Source organism: Boleophthalmus pectinirostris, unplaced genomic scaffold (genome assembly GCF_026225935.1).
Source record: "Boleophthalmus pectinirostris isolate CB_2022bp ecotype Guang Dong unplaced genomic scaffold, ASM2622593v1 HiC_scaffold_23, whole genome shotgun sequence".
Classification (NCBI taxonomy): domain Eukaryota; kingdom Metazoa; phylum Chordata; class Actinopteri; order Gobiiformes; family Gobiidae; genus Boleophthalmus; species Boleophthalmus pectinirostris.
The window spans coordinates 33,576,490-33,597,554 of NW_026571207.1; the positions used below are offsets into that span (position 1 = coordinate 33,576,490).

At 41.3% G+C, this 21,065-nt stretch overlaps 1 protein-coding gene across 1 annotated transcript in view; it reads right to left on the reverse strand.

Moving 5' to 3' along the window:
• fat2 (FAT atypical cadherin 2) overlaps positions 1-21,065 on the reverse strand; it is a 230,789-nt gene that overhangs the window by 44,051 nt on the left and 165,673 nt on the right. Inside the window, 3 exon segments of the mRNA XM_055158976.1 lie at positions 3,201-3,358; positions 8,718-8,918; positions 12,472-13,072. Coding sequence (XP_055014951.1) covers positions 3,201-3,358; positions 8,718-8,918; positions 12,472-13,072 — 960 coding nt within the window.

Consider the following 21,065-nt stretch of genomic DNA (forward strand, 5'->3'; position numbering starts at 1 on the left):
TCATTTTGGTTTTGGAGACAAATAACGAAGAAAACTGTTGTTTTTTCGTTTTCTTATTTTTGGTTTTATATTGAAAAACGAATGAACGAATGATACACGGATTTATGTAGCATTTCATTATTTTCATAAGTGTACTTAAGTATTTACGCTGACGCTAAAGTGTGTGGAATTCGATTGTGTTTGCATGCCAGGCAGCTAGATGGTGACACTAGGTGGTGATGGATGTGACGTAAACACATACGTGACCTGAGCAGATCTGACCAGAGTTTTGCTTCTTGGGCAGTGTAGACTGAAACGCTACGACGGAGTGTATTCAACTTCCACTCTGGAGGCTGGTTTCAGATTTTTTATTTTTTTTTAAAATATATATTTTTATTCATTTCATTAGAGATGTTAAGTGTCCATTTAGCTATTTATACGAGTATAAGCACATCCATATAGATCATACATTATATGTGTGTGTATATATATATATATATATATATATATATATATATATATATATATATATATATATATATATATACACATACATACATTCTCTATATTCATTTACTATACAATTCCCCTTATTTATATATAGATTATATATAGATTTTTGTATTTTTAAGATGTTGTCACCGTCTAAATGAAAGCCACCTCTGATAAATTATATAATTTAATATTTTGTAATTTTTACCCGCAAGCGTTCTCGTGTAAACAGGTAATAAATAACAGTTTGAAAATCTAGAACAGACATGTCCAAACTATGGCCCGAGGGCCAAATGCAGCCCTCAGACAAATTTTTCTTGGCCCTCAGACTTCCAGGTGAAATGACCCAAATGACCTTGCATCAATTAAAAATTAATTTTTTACTGCAAATTTTTTTTATTCTACCTTGTTAAAGCTGATATTTAATATTTATTGTGTGGTTTTAAGGATCTTAGCATGAATAAAAACTGATGGTTCATTCTAATGTGTTAAACATGTACATATTTCAATTATTCACTGTATTGAGCACCAGTCTACGGCCCTCGATCGGCCCTCTGCTTCGTCTGTGTTTAGATGTGTGGACCTTGATGAAAAAAGTTTGGACACCCCGATTTAGAAGTTACCTATGGTTATAAAATACCACATGTGAGATTCTTTTTTTTACCTACAAATCAATGCAAATTCTTTTTAATTTTTGCTTTGATCATCAGTCATTAAATTAAATTACATTTGCTCTGATTGATGTGGCCCTGAAAACCTGCAGAAAGCCACTCTCATAATCTACCACTTAAACACGAAACACAAAGCATTTCTAATAATATAAGAAATGAGTTCGTCCCTACACCACAGTTCTGACAATACATGAATAATGGTTTTAATCTTCCTCTCTAATCCAGCAGCTCTGCGTCGAATCACTGTTGTTTTATTTGTTGTTATTTCACACTCAGACACACACTGAGCCCGTCTGTCCTTTGCCTGTTTCCTGATTTGCTAATCCCACGGCATGTGTGTCTCCCTGGAGTAAATTAGTGTCAAAGCGACGCATTCTCCGAACAAAACGTGACAGTAAACCAGATCTAATCATTTCTCACGCGGTGCTTTTGTCTCAGGGGAAAACGCTGCGTATAGTCACTCCGATGCACGACGAGAGAACGCGATTAGTGTCTGATTTGTTTTTATTTGTGAGCTATTTCTCACCGACATGGAGACTGTGGCGTGTCATGTTAACAGAGGAAAGGAGGATTATCTGATTTTTAAATAGTTATTCCAAATATTTGCTCTCTCAGATGGAGGAAATTTCTTAAAGGTGCATTTTGTAACTTTCCTGGTGGAGGGTGCGTCAGATGCTTTTCTCCATTTAGACGTTATTACTTTGGCTGAAATGTTTCACAGTATGGCATTAAACCTTTCTATTTTCATGGAGACCAAATCAGATCAAGTTAAAGGTCAGATCTGTGGAGAGGCGGCCCCGCTCACAGTCAGAATGTCTGTTTTTCTAGGTATTTTTGAGCTATAAAACCACCTGTAATTGAATAAATGTAAAGTAGAGCTGTTTAATGTCACACTGTGGAACATTCCAGCAACACTGATCTCTAGTGGACAAATTTAACCATTGGCACGCAGGTGTCTCACGCAGAGTGAAGCAGTAGGGGGAGGGGCCGACACTTCAACACTTTGGTCACGTGAGCGGCTGCTGCGAGACGAGCTCCGAGGCAGGGCTTAGGAGGAATTTGTTTCAGAAAGAACAAGCTCCGTCTCATTTGCCAATCACTAATTTTTTTTAAAGTAAAATGCCCAACACTCGATGAGCTTCATTTGACTGGAGCTGAACACTATGGGTGACGTAACACTCCATTAGTCCACTTCTTTATAAAGTCTATGATCAGAATGGATAAATATTGCAAACAACATATGTAACAGAAGCAATTACTTTCTCCATTTGTCTGAAAACACAAAAGGGTCAGATAGATAAAGGCTTTACGGTATGATTTTGTGGAGGTTCCTTTTTGTGGAATTTTTATTTTATGTTTAACTTTTGTTTTTATTTATTACAGAGCCGTTATTACGGCCCCGGGCCTTTTGTCCTAATTTGTTTTGAGTGTTCTAAATTATTTTGCTGAGTTCTCCTGATTCCTGCTGTGGGAGTCCTGGTTTGTGATTGGTGGAGCATGTCGACGCCCACCTCACCTGCAGCCACCGCCCCCTATTTAAGAAGATTACCTGCACCTGTTCGGGGCTGCTGGCCTTGGTGGCCACTCTGCCATTTTATGTTTGTGTGTGTAGTTTAGTTTAGTTCTGTTTTGTGCCTTTTTTGATTTGGTCACTCGATTCTGTTTGTGGGTTTATGTGGTTTAATTTGGGGAACTTGTGTTTTAGTTTAGTGTGTGTCCCTTTGTTAACCACTCGTTTTGTGTAAGCCTGCGTGACCCCTTTTGTGGCACAAAACTCGGTTTATTCTGTTGTTCTGTTTCTTAGTTTAGGTTATTTTCTGTATATTTTAGCCTTTTGTTAATTTACCTTTTATATTCCTGTTAATTAAACATTATTTCATTTATTCAGTTTTACATCTTGGTTTTATTTTTGTTACTTTCCAGTCCCTAGCAGAGCTGGGTCGTAACAGCCGTTTTGAAAATGAATCTTGTACCTGTAAACCAGTATGTGAAAATAAAGAACTGCAAAACAAAGAAAACCCCAGTAAATCCTCCTCTCCTTATATCAGTGTCTCTCACCTGTAAACTGCCCCAGTCTGAGCTCCCGTTGGTGAACATGAGGACCCCCTGCTCCTGCACCGTCCTGAACCTCAGAGACAGCCTGAAGTCCGGACGCTCCTCCTCCACATCAGGCAGGTACGTCAGATGCCCCGCCCCGTCGAAACGCAGCGCCGACTCTGAAATAATACACAGAGAGGGTTTGACAATGAGGCGAGTGTACAGTTTATGGTCCTATTGCTGAGTTTCAAATGACATCACAACACTCAACAGGACAAGAATATTTAATACAAATGTAGGCAGATGAAATGAATATGGTTTTAATGCAGATTTTTGTTGAAATATAGCAACTTAAGATCTAGTCACTAATAGAAGTTATCAGGTTCAATATTTCTGAATTTACCTTTTGGATATCTCATGCAAAGGCAGAAATTTGAATAATGTGTTTGGTTTCTGTCCTGGCCCATACACATATTGTGCTAGAGGGGGTATTTTTACTTCTATGGGATAACAAGTACATATTTAGTAGGGATGTCACATTTTTTTGCCCCTGAGTTCGAGTCCGAGTCTTTGATTTTGAATCTGATACTTCTATAAAACTTTATAAATGAATTAAGGGCAAAGAATAAGATCCAGGATGTTTGGGGGGATCAGATTGTATTGATTTCATGTGTAGTATTTGGTCTGAACTTCAAATCAAATGTCCAAAACTTTATTTTTTTTATATTAACTTTTCTAGCCATTCATCACAATTGTTGAAAATCTTGACTTTTCATGGTCTTAGTAAACTTAATGAACTGAACAAAACAGGAACCAGACCAGAATCAGATCAGACCTGAGACTCTGCACAATCTACAGTTTGTATATTTGATATTATATGTCTGCATGTGCATTACATTTGAAACATTTAGACTCGTCTATGATCTCCAAATAATACAAAGTCTTACCAAATAAAAACGAGATGACAGAAGCCCCACAGCCTCTGTTCCCAGACCGCCCCCCACTCCCCCGCACCGCCACCCCCCATCCCATCGCTCAATAGACACTTCATGCTGCTGGATGGACCCTCACCGTCAGTAGCGGAGGCAGGACTGGTGGAGCCATAGCGCATCAGAAGAGCGACCCAAGGAGCATGCACTGAACCACCGGAATTATTTTTAAGAAGAATAAACGTTTACATGATCGAGGAATGAATTAATTTGGTTTAAAAGTCAGAATAAACCACCCACTTATTTTGGAATTAAGTTTAATTCAGAATAATCGTTTTCATTTAGAAGTGTTTACATGGTCTTTTTAAAGCGGAATTCATTTTTATTCAGAATTAAATGATTTTCATTTGGAATCAAAGCTCTAATGTAAATGTGGCAACTGTTACCTTTTATTGTTTGGAAAATGCTTAAAGGGCCCCTCTCATGAAAAAATAATTCTTTTCACATTGTATCTTCTGCACATAAACAAGCACAATTTGGGTTTTGGAACATCCATTACACAATAGTTATGAAATCTTACTGATTTCTTGGAGACAGTTACAGACCAGGAACTATGAAAGTCCGACTATTGCTCATCCTCCCGCCCGTCCTGAGAAAACACAGGCTCCGCCCTCCAAACGTGACGTAGGCTCTGAGTGAGCCGCCCTTCCTCCTCCCATCTCAGGGAGGGAGGGGGAGACAGACGTGCACCCTGATAGTGGTAAGAATAAACTTTTATTCATCATGGAGATACAACATGTTCAGCCGCATGTGTTGGACCCGAAATCGGACGAGGACTTTGAGGTGCACGAAGTGCAAGCTTGGTTTTATGCTCCGATACGAAAGACTAATCGGTTCTCTAATTCTTTTGTGCCCTCTGCTATTAAATTGTTAAATTCTAAGGGTACAGTTTTCTGAATGTTGTGCGCTGTAATTTGTAGTTTATTACTGAGTTCCACTGGTGGACTGTAATGGACTGACACACTGTGTGTGTGTGTGTGTGTTTGTGGGTGTGAGAAGTGAGAACTGCTCTGAGATGCTGCTAATGAATTGCCTTATGGGATCAATAAAGTTTTCTGAATCTGAATCAAGCACTGCGTCGACAACAGCTGAACATTACTGATTGGTAAAGTATTAATAAACACTAGGAGATAAACTTATTATATCGTGTTCACTGCAGTGTAGAACAATGAGCTTATGCTGTCGCTTTTGTTCAGGAGTTCATGTGGGAATTGTCAGCAGATGTGGGGTGGAGGCGGTGGAGCGGGGGAGGGGGAAGGGTGTGAAGTGCTTTCTGTTATGTCAAACACGTCATAGGTGTATCTGCCGCTTCATCGTTGTAGCAGCTTTAGTTCGTTGTCATGTGGGAAGACTGGCAGAAATACGTCTGCAATTTGTTTAAAAAATGCCGAATCAATCTAAAACCACTTGGGCGACATATACAAGGCCCACACATCACTCTTAGAAGGTAGAAAGCTCTGAAAAGTTGATTTTGTATTAGATGGGCCCTTTAATTCACTGAAAACATGTTTTATAAGTTGTAGTGTATCGCTTTAACTCATGCTTCTCTTAGAGCTAATCGTAAAGAGGGTTTGAACAGTGCCTCGGAGAGATCGCTAAATTACTCAAACATGCACAGATGGCATCTCAAACCTCTTCAGGCATGTTTTTAATGAGGGAACAATGTTACAACACGGTAGAAAGTTTAAGACATATTTTAGCACATTCCCGGAGTAAATATTAAATAAATCAAATCTTTTCAGTGTTAAAAGACTATAAAAAGAAGCCAGCCTTTCGAGTGGCTCTTTGAAATGAAGATTCGGCTCCCACTTAAGATCCATAAATCTCGTTTCACCTCATGCATTATTCATGACATCAAGGGCTGTTTATTATCAAAGAGCGGTTTTATTAAAATGGAGGTGCGGCGTATATTTATTTAACCTTGTCATGCTATTTCGTAAGGCCTTGTTTTCTCTTTGGTCTGTCTCTGTGATAGATCTCTCCACTGAATTTCCTGTAAAAAGGCGTCATCAATCAAAATGTTTTTAATCAAATCGGTGAGTTGGGGATGAAGGCTCGTTGAGGTTTGGGCAAAGTGTTGACGGCACTGAGACAAATTTTAGGATAGAAAGTGTCTTTTCTATAGTTTGGTGGATTTTTCTTTCACTGGAGGTAAATAGTGACGCAGCGATCCAGCTTTTTCTGTTCCGATACCAATGTCGATACTTTAAAAAGTGCGTTGTGTCACTTTTCTGGTGGAGGGTCCGTGGAATGCTTTTCTTCATGGAGGTGTTATTGCTTTGCCTGGAAAGTTTTAAACTTTTCGATCTTCATAGAGACCAAACCGGACCAAGTTACAAGTCTGGGGCCTCATTTATAAAGCTCGCTTACGCAAAAATCCTTGCGTACGCGTTCTCTACACCAACCGCTTTATTTATGAACCTCGACTAAGGCGTGGTGCTTTGCTTAACTCTACGCCAACTCGGGACCTCCTGTAAGCTCTGCGCAAAGTCTGGAGACACGGGGAAAAAGCGACACTCGTGGAGAGGAGCAGAAGTGAACAGATTTTGAGGAAGTGTTTGATCAGAAAATCCACATATATAGAAGAATTACCTTCAGATTTGCGCATTTAAGTGTTTGGTTTGCCAAAATACGGAGAAGGGCTGTTTATTCCACTCATTATTCTCCACAATATTATACATTTGAAACTCGTGCACGAGCGCGGCCACGTTCCCGGACCCGGTGTAGCGCAGAGTCTCCCACAGTCCACACTGCGACCATAGACTTCTACACAGTCTGTGACCAACACAGAGGACGAAATAATGACCCAACCTGAGAGAAAACTCTTCCCTTGGACACAGTAGGAGCCAGGCTTTGATTTAATGAACGCAACTTTAACACTTTTACTTTAGTCTTTACACACCGAGCGCCAGAGTGACCTGAGTCTGCGGACAACACGAAGTCTACTGCCCGAACCTGACCCCAACCAAAATATTCCCTACATTTTTGTGTAATGGGGAACTCTTGTACATGAATCTGCTCTCTAACTGTATGAAGAACAGAATAATGCCCGAGCCCGTCCCGACCCAGACCCACACTCACAGACCCAGACCCACACTCACTGACCCAGACCCACACTCACAGACCCAGACCCACACTCACAGACCCAGACCCACACTCACAGGTTCAGCAGTTTGGATGTTTCGTGTGGACTTTAATTGGCAGAATCTGTATCTGATGTGTTTCGTGCTAAATCTGTGTCCTCGTATCCTCGTGTCCCTCCCTCGCTCCTTTCCCTCTCCAGGGGAGGGCATCTGAATCTCTCGCACGCGCTCATAATTTGACCGTTCAGATCAGCGCGTGCACGTATCTACGTGTATATGCATAAATACACAGGGCCAGTCCTCACACACTTCATAGACAGACTTAAAAATATAGCGATAAAACTCTTGAAACAGTGAAAAAACACATGGTCTTTACTGCAAAGATGTGCTGCCTAAATATTATAAAATATGATTAAATGAACAGATGAGTTATTGTTGTCACTTTTAGTTTTGTATTTATTTATTAAACAAGGTTTAATAAAGTCTTTAATAAAGTCTTTGTCGTGATCACGTGGTGCTGCGTGGAGCGTCCTCCTCCCTCTGTCCCGCGTGTCTCGGTCAAACCCACTGATTATCGGCTCATGTTTAGGGAAATCTCATTCACGAGTCACTTTACATGCTCCTTTTATGGTGAGGTGGAGGTGTGGAGAGGGCGTGACGTGACGTGGGTTTACGTGCGCAAATTCTAGATGCAGATGGGATTTATAAAGCAAAGAGTTTGGTGCGTGCGGTGGGTTTTCTAAATATGGAGTTTGCGTGGCGCACGCCTGTCTTAGCTACTAGACGTACGCACTAACTTACGACAACTCCTGCGCAGTTTTTTATAAATGAGGCCCCAGATCTGTGGAGAAGCGACCCCGTTCACTGTCAGAATGTTTGTTTTTCTAGGGGTTTTTGAGGTATAAAACCACCTGTATATGACTTATATAACTTCTATTCTAATTTGGGTGCACACATTTTGATATAAGTCTGAATTATTTATTACTTACACTTGTTCTTTTTGGGGGTTTTTTTGAGTAAAGGATAGAGGACCCTCGGAAGAGACCATCAACGGAATCAACAAAGGGGGTTGGGGGGAGCACTATTTAGTTAGTTTTACTAGGTTAGTTTGTTTAGTTTGCTTTAAGGTCACTTTATTATCACTTATTATTTTCTGTATTATAATTATTTGCCTTCTTGTTCCTTTGTCTGGTTGGACTGAAACCAGACAAAACTACTGCACATCACATCAGGTTTGTGAAGTTGTAGTGTATTGTTGTGTATCCTGGTTTTGTATATTTATGAATCAACATAGGCTTGTGAGATGAGCTTTGGGCAGACTTGAACTGCTAACTGTCAGGAGGGTTTGAATAGCGCCCAGGGAAGATCGCTAAATTCCTCAGACAGTGCTGTCCACTCTCGCACCTTGAAGAGAATCTAAACCAATCGTCCTGTTTTATATGCTGCATAGTTACAGTCCCAGTTACCGTTGCATGGGCAGACGCTCTCCCAGGCGTGGTGTGGCGTGATGTACCCCGCCCGGGCTGTGGTGTAGTGCGCCACACTGCCCCCTGTCAGCCGCACCGAGCTCCTGCAGCCTCTGGGGGCACAGCCTGGACCTGCGCAGCCTGCATGGGTCACTCTGAGGACCGTCACACCCAACGCATCCTCCATGTCTGAGATTATACCTGAAATATGTGAGAGAGAGAGAGAGAAAGAGAGGTATTTAAACAAGAAAAACAGAAAATACCCTTTTAAAATATAACAACAGGTTTTGGATGGAATCTTCTGTCAGTTATATTTTAAAAAGCACTGTAAAGAAAACATATGTAATGCTGTGTGACACTTACCATATGGTCAAATCAAATATATTATCAAATTTTCGTCATATAAGAAATAATCTAACAACAAACTCTGCAACGATGTATTTAACTTCAATGATTTTGCCGCACCTTAACTATTTTATTACTAATTGGACTCCGACAAGCAAAACTCCTCTTAAATTAGCTGAAACTATCTATAAAAAATCACTTATGGTATTATACAAAAAGTCCAATAATTATTACTATTGAAGAATAATTGACAAATACAAATGTCTTAATAGGGACAAACACACAGATTTAATTTTGGTATACACAATTTTTAATAATCTTGCACCACCTCCTCTAAAGGAGTTTGTGAAAAGAAATTCAAATCGGACGAGCAGGCTCTAGAGGCGACTGCTCTGTGGTGTTTAGGAAAAGTGCTTTTGGACAGCTCTCTTTTGCTTTTATCGAGCAGCTCAAACATGGAACACAGAGCTGCTCAGATACGAGAACATTTTCTAAAGCTTTAAAACCGAGGGTGTTCTATGGTCAAATATATAATTTGATGCAAATTTATAACACATCTCATACTTTCCACATTCTAGTAATCAATCTGGAAAAAATCTACACAAGAACATGAATAGTTAAAGGTTGTATGGAGGATTTTTTTTCAGTTTCAAATTATCAATGAAAGTTTAAAATACCATTACAGAGACGCAGCAGCTTTGTAATTATGATGACCAAAAAAAAAAAAGAATGAAAATCTATCAACTGTGGACGTAGTGAGGCCAGCTAAACATCAGCCAATAGACAACAAGGCTACCTCATTTTCTATTGGCTGTTAGGTTGTCAATCAAACTCCCTACGTTTCTAGTGTAACTGACTCGCCGGCGCGCGGGGATTACGTGGTTTATGCAGCGGTTCTTAGAGGCTTTTACAAACTGTCGCTTCCTCGCAATCTGCACAAAGTTTGTCGCGATGGCGGACGAGAATCCACGACCAGTTCGCCGCAAAAGAAAGTCCGTTTTTGAGGTCGCTGAAAGAAGAAGAGAAGGGGAAAAGGAGCGAAGACAAACTGAGGTGATTCTTGGAGATTCCTTCCAGAGAGACAAAGGGTCTAAAAACTGACGCGGCGGTCGCTAAATTATTTCTAGACAGGTCACTTTAACAGTACTTCTGGATGTAAACAAGTGTGATTTCTAGAGTAAAGAGGCAGGAGGAGGTGTTTCTACTGAGGGAGCTGTGGAGGAGGAAGGTTGTGTCACGCATGCACAACATTTGAAAAAGGACTGTCGATGTATTTCACTTTAAAAATCCTCTATACAACCTTTAAACCAAAAATGATTGAAATTGCAAGTATCTGACCGGTTATTGTCTCCATAGGGAAATTTGTCTTGGTCAGGACGACCTTAGCTGGAAGATGATTTTACCCGTAGTTCATGCCCGGAGACACGGGGAGAACATGCAAAACCTTCTTCACTCCTACTATCCTATTATGATTTTACAGTGTATCTTTTGCACACTTTTTGTCTTGTTCTGGTCCATATAGAATGTTATTTTATGATGCCTTTTGCAGCGGGAGACAAACCTTCATGGCTTCATTATAGTTCCCTGTTCGTATAAATTGGCCTTGTTTCTGTTTGAGTGGCTTTATTGCATTGTGACTGATTTCCCTTCGGATTCAGGAAAACCACCACGCTGGACTGGAAGACTTTTACAACCTCTGCTTCTGCCGCGGAACTACACGCTATAATTAAAATACAATGCTTTTGATTAGGGTCCCTGGATGTACAATTTACTATATGCAAATACCGTTAAGTGGTTTAGTTGTAATTGGAATATTGGGTTCAGTCCTGGTGACACCTGTGCAATAATAAAGAATCTAATTAGCTTCAGATGCAGTGGCAATGGGGACGAAACACTAATTATTTTATGGTAACACCGTGAATACTGGCTGGCGTCCTTTGCCTTGCTTTTGTATTATTTCGGGGAAGATTTTATGTCCCATGACTGCTATTAAAGATTTTTGATAGATTGATGGATTTGAGCTTCCTGTTGTACGATATACTGTATTTTTTGGAGTATAAGTTGCACTTTTTTCATGGTTTGGGTGTTTCCTGTGACTTAGACTCCGGTGCAACTTATATATTAAAATGTTCACACTGAAGCCGTAAGAGTCTCTAGTCTTGTGTGTGAGTATCTGCTGTTCCTGTTCCTCCTGTACCACTGTCACTTCACTCTACTCCACATGTCTCCTGCAAAAAGAGCCTCTGTCCTGTCTGGTATTATGTCAATTGCACCATTACTTCTGTACCCCTGAAAAATAAAAATTTTAACAAACTTATAAAGACGACTGAGAAGACTAAACAAAAATACCCCTAAAAAGAAAATCAGATTTTGCAGATTACAAACTGCAAGTAGAGAAATATGCAGCTGAAAACGGTAATCGAGCAGCAGAAAGAAAGTTTGGAGTGAGTGAAAAACTTGTGACACCGGGAGGATGCACCATGCAACTTTCCTGGAAGTCACTGATCACGGGATTCAAAAAGGCTGGAATAATTCTAACTGGAACTGATGCTGAGTCTGACGACAGCTACACAGAAGAGGAAGCGACGCTCTGTTTACCTCTGGAGGATGAAGAATTGAATGGATTTAGTGATTTGGAGTGAGATCGAGAGTTTGGTAAACTTGTTACCTTATGTTGTTTATGCTATAGTTATGAAATGTTGGTGCCTGGTTTCTGATTTTATAAAATTACATTTCAACCCAAAAGTGTGACTTATAGTCTAGTGACACTTACATATGTTTTTTCTTCTTCATTACACATGTTTTGCTGGTGCGACTTAAACTCTGGAGCAAAGAATTTCAATTTGTCGTCTGGACAAAAGTTTATTTGGTCGAATACGTTTCAGAACACATCCAAGCTGCTTCTTCAGTTCTGGACTCAAGAAGCAGAACTGAAGAAGCAGCTTTTGTCAGGTCGACAAATTGAAATTCTTCTTTGCCATGGATTATACCTGGATATAGACGACTGAGGGATTTTTCACATATACTCTGGAGTGACTTATAGTACAAAAAATACGGTAGGATTTTTGTTTTGAATTGTTAATCGCTATGGCATTGGTTCTAATTTTCCGTCATTCTGAAAGCCATGGATATAAACAAGTCCATCTCAAATTACAAAAAAACATTACAGTCACAAACTGTTAGTTAGTTAGTCTCTCTCACCTTTTTGTTGAAAATCAAACTCCTAAACAGGACCATGAACGCTCAATTTGATCAGATTCCGAAAAATGTGCTGTTTAAGTCAATTTTTTGAGTTTTTAGATGATATTAAAACTTTTTTGACAGTGTTTGCTAATGAGTCACCATGGTAACTGCTGAACATTCCACCATAGAGATACATGTAAAAGAATTTTATGATGTTATATCTGACCTTGCAGCTTGTTGACGGGCAGAGGAGGAGCCGGTTCAGTCTTGGGTTTCACGACGATCAGAACTTCCAGGATTTTGGACTCTGGTCTCTGCTGCAGACTCACCAGATGTAGCTCCTGTTTGCTCACTCCGAGCTCTGACCCCAAACTCCTCTGCACCCCTTTCCAATAATCTCCGATGAATTCCTCCGGCCCCATCCCTGAAAACTGCAACGTCATCCCTCCGTCCAGCGCTTTCTGATTAGCAGACCACACGTGAACTCTGACCCCGGTAAAAACGACAAACTTCCCATCGGAAACGCTAACATTGAGAGAGTAGGTGCCCTCTTTCAGGTTGTCCTCTGCCCAGATCTTGCCGTCCGAAAGTCCGACTGAAAACCTGGATTCTGGCGGGTTTTGGGAGGCCATGTTATAGACCAGGGTGTCGTGCAGGTCCTGGTCGGAGGCGTGGATTTTGCCGATGGCGCGGTTGGAGAACTGGGTGGTTGATGTGGTGATGAAGACTTCGAGCGGGACGACGGAGGGGGCGAAGCGGCTGGTTTCCGTGACGTTGATGTTGACGACGCAGATGGAGGAGAGAGGAGGGAAGCCGCTGTCCGTCACCTGGAGTAAGAAATGATCAGGTTTAAACAGTTAGTATGTGCCAACGGGTTAATAAAAGTAATGCTGAGTTCACATCGAAGCATCAAACTCCCGTCGAAGTCTCTTGAAAAGCGCCAAAGAAACGTTGGACCAGCCTAGACATGGGTCCCCAATATGTTTGAGACATAGTTTAGACCTGGTTTTTAGTCCTGGTTTAGTCCTGGTTTAGTCCTACTTTAGACCTAGTTTAGTCCTGGTTTAGTCCTAGTTTAGACCTAGTTTAGACCTGGTTTGGACCAGGTTTAGACCTGATTTGGACCTGGTTTAGACCTGGTTTAGACCTGGTTTAGACCTGGTTTAGCCCTGGTTTAGACCTTTTTTGGACCTGGTTTAGATCTGGTTTAGTGTCCGGCAATGCGTGGAATTACAGAGAGAGAAAAAAAAGGGATATAGCCCAAAATACATGGAAAAAAACAGGAAAATACTGCCATGTAATCCATTTATTTCAACAAAGTAACTGTAATCCAATTACCACTCACTGAAACAGTAACTGTAAGTGAATACAGTTGCTCATAATTTGTACTCTGATTATGTAACTCCGGTACATGTAATCTGTTACTCCCCAACACTGTCTATAGGTCGCGGGGGCAGCAATCTGAGCAGGGACTCCAAGACTTCCTTCACCGCAGACACGTCCTCCAGCTCCTCCAGGGGGATCCTGAGTCGTTCCCAAGCCAGTTGAGAGACATAGTCCCTCCAGCATGTCCTAGGTCTTCCTCAGGACCCGGCCCCGGATAAGCGGAAGAAAATGGATGGATGGATGGAAGTCTATAGGTGCATTTTAGTCACTAGCTTCCACAAGATGAGCTGAGATATGAGATTAAGTCCACGAGAACAAGATAAAACGAGATTTTAATATAATTCCTATAAATATATACATTTCTCAATTCACTTTCCAATTTTGGCCTCACTTTTTTATTTATTTATCTGATTTCATTCAATTCAAGTTTATTTATATAGCACATTTAAAACAACTTCAGCTGACCAAAGTGCTTCACATACAAGTCAACAACATAGAAGAAACAGATACATATACAGATAACACAACACATGTGAAAACTACAATAAAACACCAAAAAAAAAGCTGACTGGATAGTACTAAATGTCAGGGAGAAGAGGTGAGTTTTCAGTCTAGTCTTAAACTGCGTTACAGACTGAGAGGATCTGACAGGAAGAGGACGGTTCTTCCACAGTTCTGTCTCTGTCACCCTCAAATAGACTGGAGTGTAAACATCTGAACACAATCAATAACATTTTAAATTGCACCTGATATAAAACAGGGAGCCAGTGCTGGTCGCACAGCACAGGTGTGATGTGTTCTCGTTTGTTAGTATTTATCAGCAGACGAGCTGCAGTGTTCTGGACGTGTTGTAAGCGCAGCAGGGAGCCCTGGGCCAACCCGACATACAAAGAATTACAATAGTCCAGGCACAGTGTAACAAACACATGGATAGCTTTTTCTAAGCTTTTTCTGGGCTTCATCACAGACCTAATGTGCTTGTCAAGTCTGAACACAGAGTCCACAATGACCCCAAGGTTCCTCACTGCAGGGAGACAATAGGAGGACAGAGGACCAATCACACTGTCATGTCCAGGAAGTGGGTTAGACAACATATTTTTGTTGTCTAGTGCTGCTTTTCAGAACTGTAAAAGATGTAACTCATGAACACGTAACCCTTTTATGTCCAATCCAAATGTAAACTCAAACACACAAACGAAATCTCACAAGATCATTTTCATCATGTGTACACGTTCTCGTGGCAGTTTTATCTTGTGAGATCTTGTGGATGTCAACAGTGACTTTGAGATTTATATATTTATTTGCAATCTGTTTCTGAAAATGTACAAATCGCCAAGTTATTCAAATATTTAGTCAGTGAGCTTTTAGGACACAGAACAACAAAAACAACAACAACTAGATTATGGATGTAAGCTGCTTCATAGCTGGTTTTAGTTTATATTTGAAGTCTACGGAAAATAATGAGCGGGAAATTTACTTCCAAAACCTCGGCAGGCTTCGACTGTTAATGTTTATGAAACATTTTAACTAAAAAGTACTGGACACTACAGTAAAACTACATATTATTATAAATAAACTACATAAAAAACTACAACATAATAATCTGCTCCCTCAGAGTATCCAAGAGATGTTCAAACCCAGAGAGAGTGAGGACAGTCTGAGAGGATCGAGACTCTTTCAGAAAGCTCTTGTGAGGAGCAGCCTGAAAAGTCGATGTGTCTCGATGAAACTTTAAAAGGCTCTAAAACAATTTACACATTTAAAAAAAAAAATAAGACTAAAATTATAGAGAAACATAGAGAAATACTATAAATCATATTACCCCATCAAACCTACAGATTAACTGTAACCTCCAATTATACTTATCTATTTAAGTGTATATTATAAACCAGGCATGTCCAAACTACGGCCCGTGGGTCAAATGCGGCCCTCAGAAAACAAATTTTGAAATTTGAAAATCTTTTTGCAAGTTTTTTGAAAAACTTTGATAAAGCTAATTTAATGTGCTAATGGCTCATTCCAAAGTGTTAAACGTGCACATATTTCAATTATTCACTGTACTGAGTTCCAGTCTACGGCCCTTGATCAGCCCTCTGCTTTGTCTGTGTTTAGATATGTGGCCCTTGATGAAAAACATTTGGACACCCCTGTTATAAACCAATAGGTATAAATATTAACATGTACAGGGTCAGTGTGTGTGTGTGTGTGTGTGTGTGTGTGTGTGTGAACATTGATGTATATTGGATTGTGTTCTGTATTGTGTACTTCATTGAAATAAATGGATTACACAGCGGTATTTTCCTGTTTTCACATTTTGGGCTAAACCAGCACTAAAACCAGGACTAAAACCAGGACTAAATCAGGACTAAAACCAGGACTAAACCAGGACTAAACCAGGACTAAAACCAGGTCTAAACCAGGACTAAACCAGACCTAAAACAATGACTAAACCAGGTCTAAACCAGATCTAAATCAGGTCTAAACCAGGACTGAACCAGGGCCAATTTGAAGAGAACAAACATGAATTTTCAGGATGTTGTTGCTACATTCCTGTAGTTTTAAAAACATGACAATATCAAGTAATCCAAAGTATTCAGATTACGTTACTCACTTTAAGTAATTTAATAGATTCTGTTACAAACTACATTTTGGGGTATGTAATCTGTAATCTGTAGGGGAATACATTTTAAAAGTCACCTTCCCCCAACACTGGTCTATAATTGATATTCATATATTTCTGACATGACTACTACAACTACTAATAATACGTCTACTGTTATGACTATGTAGTACTACAATGTACTACACTGCTTGAACTCTACATACAAAATTACTAGCACATTTTAGTTTTGTTACTTCTGCTGCTACTACTACTACTATGTTACTGCTATACTATATTTTTTGTATTTTTTATGGAGGAATTTTGAGACCATCTTTCTTTTTAGTCATCATTTTAACACAAGATCCGTGACCGAGCCAGCTTTACAAACGATGCATTTTAACGAGAAAACGGATTACTTTTCCTTAATTAAAACAAATAGAATTAGTTCTGTTTGACTAATCTGTTTAAGTAATCATGTATATTCATTCTGCATCTCACCGCAGAGTCCCAGAGCACATTATATGAAGGGATTTGTATGCATTTGTTAGAAAAGAGGCGACGTCCGATTTGCTTAAAATATTAACCTCAGCGAGTTTAAATTCGCAGAAACATTAGTGGAGTATGTAAAGAGAGAAGTGCGGATTCAGCTCTGCTCAGAACATGCACCGTCTTCAGAAACACAGACACTTCTGCACGGATCTGATACGAATATGATACGATTGGAATGACGGGGTTAAAGCAGGACTAAACCACGACGGAACCACCACTAAACCAGGACTAAACAGGATTAAACTGGGACTAAACCAGAACTACACCAAGACTAAACCAGGATTTAACAGAGTCTAAATAGGGACTTGAAGATGCTATTTATAATTGTGTCTAAACCAGAAGTAATGTAACAAAGGACTGAAGACAAAACCAGGGTTAAAGAGAAATAAAGCAGGTTTAAACCAGGACTAAACCAGAAGTGAACCAGGACTAAAGCTGGTCTAAGGCAGGACTAAACCAAGACTAAATCAGCACTGAACCAGACCTAAACCAGGGCTAAACCAGGATTAAACCAGGATTTAACCAGGACTAAAGCAAGTCTAAATCGGGACTAAATCAGGATTAAAACAGGACTACACCAGGACTAAGCTAGGACTAAACCAGGACTGAACCAGGACTACACCAAAACCAAGACTAAATCAGCACTGAGCCAAACCGAAACGAGGGCTAAACCAGGACTAAACCAGGATTGAACCACGACGAAAGCAGGTCTAAATTAGGACCAAACAGGACTAATGCAGGTTTAAACCAGGACTAGAGCAGGACTTAATCAGGTCTAAATAAGGACTTGGGTTATAGGAGGTCTAAATCAGGATCTAAACCAGAAGTACTGTAAATAAGTAGAAAACAAGGACTACACAAAGGACGAACCAGGTCTAAATACGTCTAAACCAGGACTAAACCAGGTCTAAACCAGGACTAAACCAGGACTAAAACAGCTCTAAACCAGGACTAAACTAGTTCTAAAACAGGTCTAAACCAGGTCTAAACCAGGACTGAACCAAGACTAAACCAGTTCTAAAACAGGACTAAACCAGGACTAAACCAGGACTAAACCAGGTCCAAACCAGTCCCACACGAGACCTTAATCACAAAAACGCCTATAACAGGTCTGAACAGGTGTAAATGGGGTCGCCTCTCCAGAGATCTGACCTATAACTTTTCCCCGGTGGTGCTTGTATCCACGGAGATGGGTAGGTTTAACGCCGGACTGTAAAATATCCCGGACAGAGCAATCTCACCTCCACGAACACGAGCTTGAAAAGTTACACAGTCAATCTTTAATGACATGTGGGAGCAGAGTGAAAAGGCTTATGGAGTATTTTTGTCTCCAAGTGAACGTAAGCAGATTTTAAAGAGGTTTCACAGACTGCAGTCCCACAGGAGCAGGGCTGCAGCCTCAGCCCTTTCTCATATGACAGAGCATGGAGCTAATATGTGAAGGAAAATATAAGGGAACATTCTGGAAAGAGGTATCCACGGCAACCTGCATCCTCAGCAGTCCATCAGCCAAGGCTAAAGAGGCGTTTAATGTCCATGTGTTGAATCATTTTGGCACAAGTATCTAATATTGTTTTCAGACTGACAGCAAGTATACCGTATTTTCCGGGATATTTTACGCTTTTACGCCTTTAAGTCTCTAACCCCATAAAAAATGACCGCGCCCCCCCGCAATCCAGAGCGCCCTACACACGAATCCACTCGGGTGTCCCAGCACGACTTCAGTGAACTACAAAGCCGCAAACACACACGGAGCAGACAGCGACCCACAGACACACTCATCACTCCACGCCGACGAGGAACGGAACGGAGGAACGAACCGAAAAAGCGAGTGCAATGTGCCACTTCTAGACAAAACTGAACAACTGAGTCACTGCGAACACGACAATCCGTTGGTCCCAGACAGCACCCTCCCTACACGCCACAACTGAACAAAGCCCAGAGTCACTGTGAACGCTGCAAACAAACAAAACCACTCACCCATTGACAGTGTTGGGGAGTAACAGATTACATGTACCGGAGTTATGTAATCATTGTACAAAATACTGTACTGTATTCAGTTATAGTTACTGTTTCAGAGTTTTCTGAGTGGTAATTGGATTACAGTTACTTGGTTGAAATAAACGGATTACACAGCAATATTTTCCTGTTTTCACATTTTGGGCAATATCCCTTTTTTTTTTTTTCAGTAATTCCACTCAAACCAGGACTAAACCAGGACTAAATCAGGACTAAAACAGGACTAAAACAGAACTAAACCAGGACTAAAACCAAAACCAAAGAAAGACTAAAATAGGACTAAATCAGGACTAAACCAGGACTAAAACCAGAACTAAACCAGGACTAAAATAGGAATAAAATAGGACTAAATCAGGACTAAACTAAGATTTAACAGGATTTAACAGAACTAAACCATGCTGTATGGACCGTGTCTCCTCCTCCTTCTCTTCTATCAATAATATTTTTTAATCTGGGCTTTTTCTTTTCTTTTATCAGACAAAACATCTTATGTGAAGATATCCTAGTCTTTACTGCTCTACAGCAAATCAAGTAATCCAGAGTATTCAGGTTACGTTACTCACGTTAAGTAATTTAATGGATTATGTTGCAAACTACATTTTGGTGTATGTAATCTGTAATCTGTAGGGGAATACATTTTAAAAGTCACCTTCCCAACACTGCACATCCAACTGTTGTGTTTCGTTTAAAGTTCAGTGTGGTTTATTTGTGAAAAAAGTTTGAAAATAGACCATTTAATGACGCCTTATAATCCAGAGTCCCTATAGTGCGGAAAATATGGTAATTCACCAACTATTTTGAATTTTCAGAGTAGACATTTGTTTGTTTTCTCCTTTAAATATTACGAAGATGGTATAAGTTATCCACTGTTCCACGCGATTCTTGATGATTTGACACTGGACAGTAAATTGAGCTTCAGCCTGGACTTGTTAAGTGAATTTGATGGAATCGTATTGAATGTACAATAACAGAGGAGCTATGTTTATACATGACACTAGGCCCAGTTTAATATTAAACACATGCCCTGATCGATAATGACGCAGCAGCTAAAATGAATACTGGTGCAAATGCAGTATTTTTTTGCATTGATCAGTTTTCAGACAGTCTTAAAACTTATCTGGTAGTGTTTGCTAATATGTGCATTGTGTCACTATGGTAACAGCTGTCCACCATAGACATGCATGCAGAACCCCCCAGCATGATGTCACTGCTGTATCAATCCCTCTTCCTGCCTCTTCTCCTCACCTGTCTCTCCTCTTCCTCACCCGTCTCTCCTCTTCCTCACCCTCTCTCCTCTCCTCTACCTCGTCTCTCCTCCTCTCTCACCCGTCTCTCCTCCTCCTCACTCGTCTCTCCTCCTCCTCACCCGTCTCTCCTCCTCCTCACCTCTCTCCTCCTCCTCACCTGTCTCTCCTCCTTCTCTCACCCGTCTCTCCTCCTCCTCACCCGTCTCTCCTCCTCACCTCCTCTCCTCACCCGTCTCTCCTCCTCCTCCTCACCCGTCTCTCCTCTTCTCCTCACCTCGTCTCTCTCCTCCTCTCCCGTCTCTCCTCCTCACCCGTCTCTCCTCCTCCTGTCCTCTCCTCCTCCTCACCCGTCTCTCCTCCTCCTCACCCGTCTCTCCTCCTCCTCACCCGTCTCTCCTCCTCCTCACCCCGTCTCTCCTCCTCCTCACCCGTCTCTCCTCCTCACCCGTCTCTCCTCCTCCTCACCCGTCTCTCCTCCTCCTCACCTGTCTCTCCTCCTCCTCACCCGTCTCTCCTCTTCCTCACCCGTCTCTCCTCCTCCTCACCCGTCTCTCCTCCTCCTCACCCGTCTCTCCTCCTCCTCACCCGTCTCTCCTCTTCCTCACCCTCTCTCCTCCTCCTCACCCGTCTCTCCTCCCTCACCCTGTCTCTCCTCTTCCTCACCCGTCTCTCCTCCTCCTCACCCGTCTCTCCTCCTCCTCACCCGTCTCTCCTCCTCCTCACCCGTCTCTCCTCTTCCTCCTCACCCTCTCCGTCTCTCCTCCTCCTCACCCTCTCTCCTCCTCCTCACCCGACTCTCCTCCTCCTCCCCCTCTCTCCTCCTCCTCACCCGTCTCTCCTCCTCTCTCTTCCTCCACACCCTCCTCCTCCTCCTCACCTGTCTCCTCCTCCTCACCCCTCTCTCCTCCTCCTCACCTGTCTCTCCTCCTCCCTCTCTCCTCCTCTCTCACTCTCTCCTCCTCACCCGTCTTCTCCTCCTCCTCACCGTCTCTCCTCTCCTCACCCCTCTCTCCTCCT